The sequence below is a fragment of the Dermacentor variabilis genome, chromosome 3, assembly GCF_050947875.1.
Source record: "Dermacentor variabilis isolate Ectoservices chromosome 3, ASM5094787v1, whole genome shotgun sequence".
Classification (NCBI taxonomy): Eukaryota; Metazoa; Arthropoda; class Arachnida; order Ixodida; family Ixodidae; genus Dermacentor; species Dermacentor variabilis.
Window position 1 is genome coordinate 9,042,186 of NC_134570.1, and position 12,402 is coordinate 9,054,587.

At 45.6% G+C, this 12,402-nt stretch overlaps 1 protein-coding gene across 1 annotated transcript in view; it reads left to right on the top strand.

The window, feature by feature from the left end:
• Window positions 1-501: 501 nt before the first annotated feature.
• LOC142573904 (Na(+)/citrate cotransporter-like) overlaps window positions 502-12,402 on the top strand; it is a 38,031-nt gene continuing 26,130 nt past the window's right edge. Inside the window, exons 1-2 of the mRNA XM_075683113.1 lie at window positions 502-561; window positions 3,552-3,719. Of these exons, the coding sequence (XP_075539228.1) occupies window positions 502-561; window positions 3,552-3,719 (228 nt within the window). The remainder of the gene's footprint in view (window positions 562-3,551; window positions 3,720-12,402) is intronic.

Sequence of the window (12,402 nt, forward strand, 5' to 3'; positions counted from 1 at the left end):
GCTGGGGTAGTTGTTCGTCAGTCTGTGGAATGTGAACTCTCTAGGATAAATGCAGGGCGCGTAGCGTGGTACGACCGTTCATTTTCTCTCGGTATTAGTTGATTACACTTTTTAGGTTACATTTTTAAAGCTCTAAACATCGAAAAGGCTGCCGCCCGCGGGATCGATTGCGTGTATCAGGTAAAATATAGAGCGGAATCGAAATCATAAACACGCCGCTGCCAGTCGTTTTGCGCCGCTGCTCGCTGAAGCTTAGGAAGAAGCTTGCGATGAATAAATAAACTTTTTTGTCTCTTCAGAAACAAGTAGTTGTTTTAGAAATATGCACTGGGAGCTGGTGTCATTACATGACCTGTCTATGGAGGCTCATTTAATACCGATAAATTTGTGATACTCAGGCTGACGTTGCTGACCCTGTTGACATGGACCGCGCTGCTGGTGAGCGCGTTCGGCTCGCTGTTCGCAAAAACCGCTGTGACGGTGCGTCAGGCCTGGTGCAAGATGCCATGGGGCGTTATCGTCGTCCTCGGGGGCGTCCAGGTGGCGACCAGGGTTGTCGAGGTGCGCCACGTCTGCACTTTCTCGTGAAATGCGCTGTGCTCATGAATCGTATACAAGCGAACTCAGTGACACCGACCGGAGACTTCTCGAATCACGCTGAGCCCCTTTCCAACTAACTGCACTTGGTGTGAGAGAAGCTCTTTATAAATGCGTGTGCTCTCAAAGCAACCATAAAGGCGTCAATTTGCAGCTCCCAACGCTTAGCGTGCGAGTATGAGTATTCGGTATAGCATATAGGTATTCCCAGAAATCGCTCATTGAGGTCGCCTGACTAGCAGCTACCTTGTCGTAAACGACAGCACGTTAATGAACGGAAGGAAGGGACATGCACAAGATGTGGCCTCCAACTGAGATTTTCATCAAGCAGGGCACTAGTATACACTTGTACACGTGATTTCCAAACGAGCTGCCGCGTTACCACATTGCAATAACAGAATCGAAAAGAAATAGAAAGATTAACAGAGCAGAAAAAAAAACTACAATTCTCAATCTTCTTGAAATATCAACGAAGATTAGCAAAGGGCACCATTCACTGCGCATTCAAGATGTGCTAGTTCTTTGTGTGACAAGCCAACCGAAGACTTACTGCCGCACTAATCACCCTTGGCTGTAACTGCCGCCTCAAGTATCACTCTAGCGCGATCACTCGCATGCTTTGCAACGACCGCACTCTGATGAAACAGCGGGGCGCACGGATTGCAGCGCCAGTGCGCTTAAGAACTTTAAGTTGTGTTCTTGTAGTCTGATATTTAGGCATCTGTCAGTCTGCTTTACGTGCCTCGGTCCACCGGAAAGGGGACAACTATACACAACTCCATTGGTACATTCAACAAAACTGTTTCTGTCGTTGATGGGGGCGAAATGCGAAAACATCCGTGTACTTAGATTTAGGTGCACGTTAAACAATCCCAGGTGGTCCAAATTTCCGGAGCCCCCCACTACGGCGTGCCTCATAATCATAAAGTAGTTTTGGCACGTAAAACCCCATATTATAGCTTTAATTTTTTGTTTGTCTTTGCCTTTTCACTTGCGTGGTTCCGTTTTCGCAGGACAAGTCCTGCAACATAACTGCTAAAGTTTCTTTGGCGCAGAAAAACAAGGGAAATTCCTGCATCCTATCGTCTTCACTCTGTCCGACACGCGATGTAGATATACGGAATGACGGCCACCTTTCTTAGCACCGCTGGCTGTGCATTGGAAATGTTGTTGACGCGTCTCTTGCCTTCCTGTGCAACGCCTCAGACGAAGATATGAGAAGGTGACCAAGGTAGCCTGCTTCTTCCAAACGAGCTGTTTGCTCGAAGAAGCTGTGTTGAATGGCATGGTGGCATGATTTGTCAAGAGCATTCCGGAGTCACGTGTGTGCCATGACCCTCTTAATAAGCTCGCTGTGGGCTGACTCGAACGTCAGGAGTGACTTTTTCTCACGTGTTTCATACCTTCAGCAGACATGGTCTCTTGGAAGCGACAGCCTTAAATCCAGAAACTGCATAAATGTCCGAATACAAGAACCTAAAGGTGCTGAAAGGTACGGAGGGCTCTCTGGCACTGCGACGCTGCAATTCGTGTGGTAATCCGTGGTATTTAAAAAAAATAGGATTGTCTTTTTGCTCCGTTAATATTTTTATCCTTTCTTTTCGATTCTGTTTTTTGCAATGTGGCAACGCGGCAGCTCGTTTGGAAATTAAGTGTACGAGTGTATACACATTTGTGACCTTCGTAATAAAAATGGCAGTTGGAAATCGGTAGTCCATATTTGCGCTCTTGTTTAGAATGGATTCGGTACCTTACTCGTGTATAGTCTCCGACGTTCGCCACATACTGTACACACGGTGCCCTCGTTCGCCTCATGCTGTCCAGCGTAGTGAGTGTGCACTGTCGCAACAAGCTAGATGATTTAGCGCGCGAGCTTTGTTCAAAAACTTGGCTTGATTTTGCACCGCATGACCGCTTACTAAGAATATTGGCGTTAGCTTTGACAGTCAAATACTGTCCCTCCACAATGACCATGAACACCCAAGACCGCAGTTGGAGCCTCCATCACCATGGGCGCGCTCAATCGGAAATGTGGAATTGGTGGAAATGAAGCTCTCAGAGCGGGAACGGGCTACGACTCGCATGCGTACCTCTACATTATTTAGGCGAATTGGTATGTTCTGTCAAGGTCCTTGCAACAATTTTTGCTTTAGTAATCCATAACTAAGCATTCGTAACAAATTTAGATTTGCGTCGGCTCTTGCGACGCTCAACGTATAAGGCATAATTTGCTTTTTTTTTTCGAGACCGCATTTCCACGTTTCGGCCTCATATACTTAACGCCTATATCGCCGATGTCGTCAGCGACTTGGCCGACATCGAAACCTAAGATAGTCTATATCGTTGAAGAATGCCTAAAACGCCTATATCATCGTCAAAATCTCACAAGGCGCGGGTTGTGTTAAAAAGCTCAATTTGTGCTTAGTTCGGGCACGCAACGTGTAGATTAATGAAACGTAGCGTTGGTTGCACATCGGCACCAGGCTACAACTTTGAATTCCAGACAGGCTCCGCGGAATTTGGGCCTTTCGTGGATGCTGCACCCTGTAAACTTCTGATGTGACGAAGGTTCCTGCGTTATTACGCGTAAAAGCACTAGATTTAAACTTTCTAAAGTACTTATATCGTGCGCCCCTTGAGAATGGCATCTATTCATAGTGGCATATGCTATGAATATACATAGTGGCATATACTATGAATATACTATGAATAGTGGCATATACTATACTACTCCGCGGACTTTGTGGCCGCTGGTTAAAGGCGTAACAAGGTAATGTAGGGGCAGGTTAGCGACGTGAAAACACACAAGGTGCCAACTAGCTTCACTCGCAGCAATTACTATAGTCCGCGGACTGAGCTTGACGAGACTGCGCAACAGGGCCTCTTACGTTCGTATGAGTGGCGTTGCTGGTTGAGCCGTTCGCTAAATGAATCGATGCCACGCGTGCACGCAGGAGTACGACTTACTGCCACAGCTATTCAAGCTGTTCAAGCCGACCTTCTGGACAGCGCGGTCGCATATCGAAGTACAGGCCATTTTGGCCACCATCTCCTCCATGCTGGCCGAGACCACCAACAACCGGACGCTCAGCCTGCTCATGATGCCCATCGTGCAAGACATCGTGAGTTTGTTTATACCGTTGCCAATGTGGCTCGCTGAGGTCAACGCTGACATTTGGAAAAGAGCACATCTCGTACGCACCACTCTTTCTTCCTACAAAAGTTCTCTTATAGGGAGACCGCTTCCCCCACTCAAGCACTCATAAGACTTCCAACAGAACTGGAAAAAAAACGCAGAGCTCTTTCGAAACCCTTGAAATTTATATGTGTTGCCGACCCCTCATTCTCACGCTTGATGGGTGGTAATAACTGCAAGATGCCTTTCACACGTAATAACGCCGTTTTCGAAGCCACATCTATTATGAATCTTGCCAGGTGATTAGTCATACCGAACAGCCGCTGAACGTCAGACACGTTATCTGGCGTCGCCAGTTCTCTGACAGCACGAACTTTTTAAGGGTTCGGCTTGATTCCATCTCGACTAAGCACACAGCCAAGAAACTTTATCTCGGTTACCCCAAAACAACACTTTCCTGTGTAAAGCGTAACGCCAGCACCTGTGAGACGATCTAAAGTTAGACGCAGGCGCTGGTCATGTTGAGCTTTGTCGCAGCCAAAAATGAGTACATCATCTATCATGTTTACCACGCCTGAGATTTCTTCAAGTACCTGCGACATTTTCTTCTGAAATAACTCTGGGGTTAACGCTATTCCAAACGGCACTCTAAAAACAGTAACGCCCAAATGGCGTTATGAATGCACTTAACTGGCTTTATTTTATTTATTTTCGGGAGACAACATAGTGTGATGAAAACCAGAGTTAGCGTTCAACTTCGAGAACACAGAGGCCCTACTTAGAAGACGAAGGCTATCATTAACAGTCGGCATGACATAGCACTCGCGAAGTACACTGTTGTTTAACTGGCAGGCGTTTGGTGTGCTGCGACACCACGTACCCGAGCACACGAGGGTTGGATCCTCCCGCGTGCAGTCGTGTGCGGCTTAGCCTTGTCCGAGGAAAAGGGGATCCTGGGGGTTGAGCCAATGCCGTGTGTTTGGGCCTTTACGCCCCCTCGGTGGCGACAACACACCGCTTTGGCCTCCGCTTCATGTAGATGGCACCCCCGGACTGACCCACCCGGAGGAACTCCGTAGTTGCCTCTTCCTGTCCCCTTCTCAGATCTTAGTTTTCCTCTCTCACTTTCAATTTTTCCTGCCTTCTACTAACTTTCTTCTCGTTTTCCAGGAAGCAAGGGTTAACCGTGTGTATCTACCCAGCCTTGGGTGAATATGTTAGGTTATAGCGGAGTTGTATAGCCGACGTCTACATGTATTTTCATAACCTCGTAGTGTCCCCTTGTTGGGCTCGGTGGTGGGTGGCTACCATCGCAGCTGAATATTCTAAGAATGTCATGGCAGATGCATTCGCCCCTTCCAGATCGCCCTTACAGAAGGGGGTGCACCGAAGCGATTTTTGATTTCATTTTAAGAAGCAACTTAGAAACATTCCCACGGTATCATGCGATACACAGTGAAGGATCCACACCTGTAAGAAAAATATCTCCATTCCTAATTACGAAATGCCTCGTAGAATGAATTGGAAAGCAATACAACGCCTCAAAGATGTCAAGTGGTGACCTCTTCCTCGAACTCGAAACCAAAGACCAAGTAGAAAAGCTGGCTCTCACAAGCATCGGTGATACCAAAGTCACAGTCTCAGCGCACCGTTGTCTAAACACAAGCAGGGGCATCATATCAGAAGATTTCTTAAACCTGAGCGATGAAGGACTCCTGCAAGGTTTCCAAGAACAAAGTGTAATCAAGGTTGAAAGAATAACTATCCGAATAAATTACGAGCAAATCCCAACCAAACACGTCATGTACCTACCTTTGGTACCAGTATTGTGCCTAGTATACATGGTGCAGGGTATGTGAAGATCAACGTGAGACAGTATATATCGAACCCGAGGCAGTGTTTCAAGCGCCAGAAGTTCGGACATGCATCGAAATTATGCAGAGGTAAATCAACATGTGCAAACTGTTGCACCAATGATCATCAGTCGGACAACTGACCACTGCAATGCTTCTCCACACTGTACAAACTACAAAGGAGATCATCCAGACTGTTCGCGATCTTACCCTTGCTGCAAGAAAGAAAAAGAGATAATGCACTCACGGTGAAAGAGAAGGTCTCCTGTTATGAAGCAAGGAAGAGGGTATCACACTTACCAGAATCAACCTATGCCAGTGCGGCGCGGCAGGGGGTAGCGCCAAAGTGTTCTCAGAGGTCTACAGGGATCACAGTCAGTGGCCCAGTAGTAACTCCATCCGTCCCCTTGGTGGCAGCAGCCAGTGCTGCTCCATAATCATCAAATATGGACCTGCAGACCCCAGTTTCGCAGGGCCCTAGGCTAAACCGAACTCCAAGGCCTGAGACGCGCGTCTCAGCGCCTGGATGGCGATCATACAGCGCCTCGGAGAAGGCTATGGAGGTCGACGCAAAAACTCCAGCGTCATCGACGCCAAAAGATCAGCGCTCTCTGGAGCGCACTAAGAAAGACAAACTCGTAGTAACTGCGCCAAGAAAGGCACCGGTAACCTGAACGGCTACCGTTCTTCCAATAGTACAATATTTTTAACACATGTCACATAGAATTGACGAGTACATACAAATAAATTAACATTCCCAATTCCGCTACTATGGATATTATCATACATTGAAATTGTAGAGGACTGATTCACAATATAAGTGACTTTAAAGATATGATAAACGAGTTCTCGCCAGTTGCATTTTATCTACAGGAAACAAACTTAGGCCCTAAAAACAGTCAATAGCTTAAAGGTTTCACCGTTGTCCGAACGGACCGCGAACACTCCAGCCGTTTGTCATGAGGAGTTGCTATAGTCGTGGAGGGTGGTACCCGACACGGTGAATCAAATACCTGTGTCGAGGCTGTAGCCATCATTGTTATATCGTATAAAACCGTTACCATCTGTTCAATTTATATTCCACCTGACACCCACGTTACGATTAGAAAACTAGAAGACGTAATAGAACAGCTGCCTAAACCTTTTCTTTTAGTGGGAGACTTTAATGCTCCTTCTACTCATTGGGGCTGCGGTAAAACTGACAAAAGAGGGTAGCTTATTAAATATTTCATTTTATCTAAAACCATTTTTCTTTTATATTCACGTAAGCCAACCTATTTCTTGCCTACTTCAGGAAATTTTAGTTGCCTAAATTAGGCCTTTTGCTCAGCATGTGTTTTTACTGATTTTAAATGGGAAGTCCTGAACACCTCATGTGGCAGCTATCATCTACCTGCTATCATCAAACTCGCGTCATCACTACCCATTACAAATTTTAAACCGCGTCGCTGGAAAATACATCTTGCTGACTGGCCGCTTTTGATGAAACATGCAAAACTCGAGGAAGTATTTTCAAGTGAACTAAGTATAAACTAATTTATTGAAAAGTTCACTGCAGTTTTAATTTCAGTGGCAGGAAAGGCAATATCTCAAACATCAAACCTTGTGTGCAAAAAGAATCCACCCCTGGTGGACTCCTGAGTGTACAGTAGCAAAAAAGCTTCAAAATAAAGCCTGTGCAATCTTACGAAGACATCCCACCTATACCAACCTGTTCTGCTTTAAACAGGCCAGAGTGAAAGCATGGTTTATCTGAAGGCAGGCAGAAAAATCATCGTGGAAGAAATACATATCTTCAAACTCACATATAAGGGAGCATGGGAACAGGTTGAAAAGTTTCGGTGAGATTGCTCATCTTACACAATACGGATACTGACCAGTCCAGGCACACAACACTACAAGAACAGGCAGATATACTTGGCGAACATTTTTTTTGATGTCTCCAGTTCAGTGAATGATACAAAGGAATTGTAAAGAACAAACAGCCTGCTGAAAAACAAGCTCCCAATACTGGCGCGTCAAATGAACCGTACAATTCCCCCCTCACACAACAAGAAAGAAATGGAGTCCTTTCTGCAGAGGAAAAAAATACAGCGCCAGGTCACGACCGTGTTCACTATGCCATGCTGGCACATCTATCTCAAGCATCGGTAAATGCTCTCTTAAAATTTTTGAACATAATCTTGGAATCTGGTATAATGCCGGAAGAGTGGAAAACGGCAATAGTAGTTCCATTTCTTAAAGCTGGTAAATCCCCAACATCCGCAGGCAGCTACAAACCCATTGCCCTCACAAGTTGTTTGGCAAAATCATACGAAATACACTATTAATATAAGAGTTTCATTTATTTTAGAATCAAGAAACCTAATAGAGCCCAACCAGTGTCGATAAAAAAAGGGTTGTTCAACTACTGAAAGAAATTCCAGATGTGAGGTTCTTAATCTATCCGGATGACGTCACTTTGTGGTCCGTGCATAAAGATATATCTAGACAAACTCAACAGCTTCAAGAAGCCCTTGATGTGCTGAACAACTACGCTCGGAAAGCAGGGTTGGACATTTCCGCCCAAAAATCAAGCTATGTTGTGGTGGCCAACAAGAAAGGACGCACAAGAATCACGCAGCACCCCTTTACATTTAGACTTGGCGCAGTGACAATCCCTCAGGCTTCTGAGGTCCGCATACTGGGTCTCGATATTCGCCACTCCGGCGGTGGTGCACACTGGCTCCGTAAAACCAGACAGAGTTCGACAAAAACACTTCACCTTATTCGTCGCATTGCAGCAAAAGCAGCTGGAGCTCGTACTGACGTAGCTCGACGGTTGGTGCGTGCAGTCTTGCAGCCACGAGTTTTATACCAAGCACAATTTCAACGGCTGACTTTGGCACAGCTGGCACAGTTGGAGACGATTAATCGCGATGCTATGCGCACAATCACAGCACTGCCCCGCATCACTCCGATACCAACCTTACAGGAACATGCCCAGCTCAACACAATTGCAGAGCTAATTTCGCAACGTGAAAAAGCACGTGAAATAAAAAAAGCAACATATTCCGGCTGTTGCTGCGTTGCATGCTCATTTTCACCGCGGCTCTCGGATTGACAATCAGCCCTATCCAATGCCTCCCTGAGAATTCACCAGCATCACAACTAATAAGCCAACGAAGTTACGACGCAGCGATACAACAGGTATTATTGACGAACACAATATCGTCGATGCATCATGCGCTAACACCTGCAAAGTCTATACGGATGCTGCCATTCTCCCAGACGGCGGAAGGACATCATTCCTGAGTACTACGCATCATTCCATCAGCGGCCACCAGCGCTATTTATCTACGGAAGCCAGCGCTCTAGTAATGGAACTTCAAGCCATCCACGACGCTGTGCAAGATGCGACATCTAAGCTGCCTACAATCAAGCAACTAGATATATTCGCTGATTCTTTAGCGGCTATTCAGGAGCTCAAGAAGGTTGATAAGGCGATGGAAATCTGCGAGACAATACACACTATGAATAGTAAGACAGCTGCTTGCGTCAAGGTACACTGGATTCAAGGCCATTCAGCGAACCCTCATAACATCGCTGCTGACCAGCAGGCACACTGCCCTCCTAATCCTGATCTTCCGCCTATTCCTCTCCCACCTCAACCCCTTAACTCGCTCCGAGCCCGTAAAAACTTTCTCCGGCAGGACAGACGCGCTCTTATCCCACCGTGTGTCTGCTCCCTCACCCTTCACCTTACTAGGGCGCAGGAAGTTGTGCTTAGGAGGCTTCGGGCCGGGGTGGCTCTTACACCGGCTGTTATCTGAAGGTGAAACTGGTCGCATTTACCACTGGGAGCTACGTGTCTATACTGCTCCGTTCCTGTGATGGAAGCAGATGCATACCACCTAATATGGACATGTACTGGTTTAAAATCGGAACGCTCGCGTCTCCTACTGCAAGCCGGCCTCCGCTACAGTGTGACAACCAGCTATGACCGCTGGATACATGACAACAGATTCCACAAAACATTGCTTCAATTCATACACAACACAGGCCTCACAGCACACATATAATACACATAAGCGCATCAAGAATTATGCCTTAAGGGCAAGTCTTTATCGCAATAAAAAAAAACTACTGACCATCTTGACCGTCTAGAACATGAAATTCGATATGCATTTTTACACATACAACACTGTCTCGCAGTTTTCTTCGATTTAGAAAAAAGCCTGTGATACCATGTGGAGATACGGAATTTTAAGAGACCTGGTGACCTCGGGATCCGTGGTAAAACCCTGAACTGCCTAGCTGATTTTATGTCTAATAGAACATTTCAGGTACGTCTCAGCTCAGTACATTCTCATACATTTACACAGGAAAATGGCGTTCCACAAGGCTGTGTTCTCTGCACGACACTGTTCATAATAAAAATGAACTCAGTTAATGAGATTATACCGTCGTCTGTTATGCACTCTGTATACGTAGACAATCTCCAAGTGGCTCGCCGCGCCTCGCATTTGTCAACCAGTGCATAGCAGCTTCAAATCACAGTAAATAAACAATGGGCTAACAAACATGGTTTCCATTTTCCCCCACAGGAAACTATTACTGTTTTGTTCTCTCAGAAACGAGCGCTACACAACGATCCAGTCCTAAAATTGAATGACGCCCTACTGCCGGTCAAACAAGATCACAAGTATTTAGGAATAACTTTTAACATCAAACTAAACTTCCTAGCTTACATAAAAGCACTAAAATTTAAAGCAAATAAAGCGCTAAATATTGTTAAGTTTTTGTCTCATAAGCATTGGGGTTCTGACCGAACGTGTCTTTTACATATCTATCGGTCACTTGTGCGCAGCATTCTAGACTACGGCTGCATGGTTTATGGCTCAGCCAGACAGTCTTACATTCGACGACTTGATCCAGTACATAACCTGGGACTGCGACTGACAAGTGGTGCCTACCGAACATCACCTGTCCAAAGTTTACACGTTGAGTGTTATTAACCTTCCTTACAGCAGCGCAGAGCATTACTCACTTTTTCTTATGTGCTCAATGTTCAGTCCTCACCACAACACATATGCTGCAGCATCGTCACACAGTGCAACTCATGCTTACACTACACAAATAAATCGAACATGATTAAGCAGCTTGTCTTGCGATATGAGGAATGTTATTGGGAGTATGACATCCCTGGCTACATCCTCCAGGTTGCCAAAAAACCACGACGATTGCCCCCATGGTACGATTTCACATAGTTATGTGACTGGACATTAACACATTTAAAGAAAAGAGACGCCCCACTTGAACACATTATACAAGAATTCCGTGCTCTTCAGGACAAATATCAAAGTAACATGAAGCTCTACACTGATGGCTCTAAAAGAAAATAACACGTGAGTCTAAAGCCGTAACGAAAATTATTTTGGGTAAAGGAAAGTATTCCTTTACCCAAAACATGCCTCGGTTTTCACGGCGGAAGTTTATGCTGTATAGGTTGTAGTTAAAAAAAAATATCACTGACAAACACTAAAATACATTTATACACAGCAATTCCTTAATACACTAAAGGCTCTACATCTGAAATCTGAGTGTGAACCACTGCTGGGGGATATTCTAAACATGGTGGCACTAAACAAATACGGGAGATCAATTCGTTTCTGCTGGATCCCAAGCCATGTTGGTATACCGGGTAATGAAGCAGCTGATACATGTGCTTCGATGGCAGCGTACAAAGAAATAACGAAAATAACACTACCATATAAATATAGTATCCGTGCGATTAGGAAGGCCTTAACGTTACAGTGGCAACACGAATGGGACCATTGTGCGGACAGTAAGCTACATCTCACTAAACCCGTACTTGGTGACTGGAAGTCGTGTAACCACCAGGAACGGTTCTTTGAAGTACTTTTATGCCGACTACGCATTGGGCACACACACCTCACGCAGAATTACTTACGAAAGAAGATGCACCAACATGCGAGAAATGCCAAGAACCGCTAACAGTTATGGACTGTTACTGACATGGACAGATGTTGAAGTACACAGAAGAAATCTTTTGCACAACTTATATCAACTACACATACCTTTACACCACGCTTTAAATTTAGGAGATGATCCGATAGCCCCATTACCTGACGTGCGTAAATTTCTAGATGACCGCGACTTTTTACACAAAATGTAAATTAACACAGCTTTTTTCTATTTAAATTGGATTTTAAAATCACCTCCTGTTTGGCGAAGCATAGCCTTAGCCGCTTTTGCGCCACTAAACCACATTTAACTCACTAACTTTTGTTTAATTACGTCACGTGAACACAAATACGAAAAGCTGCAGCAGGTAAAAGTACTGGCACAATTCCCGCGCGCCATTCTGTTGGCTTATCTACTTCGCGCATTACACCATCTCGCTCCAGTTCCTGCTTAACTCGGTGACGAAAGGGTAAGGCACTGCGACGCGCAACATGAATTGCAAAAGGTGTCGAGTTCGGCTTCAGTCTCGCTCTGTATTCCACTTGTTAACTCCTAGACCGGCCACCGAAAAGTTGCCGGTAGGCAGCTTTGATGCCTGGCGTGCCACTCACCGAGTCTGCAAACTTTACGTCCAGGGCTTCAAGCGCTGGGACATCTAAAAGTAGGGAGCGTGATAGTGAGACCACGTATACGCTTTCTTGGACAGTGCTTTGTTTCCACTGGATAATGGCTTGAAACTTTCCCAGAACATTTAGTGGCTCATTCATAGGGCCTCTTACGGTTATGTCGCGCTTCTCCAACCTGGCAGGCAACCCGGGAAACGTTGAGGGTACAACAGAAACTTCTGCA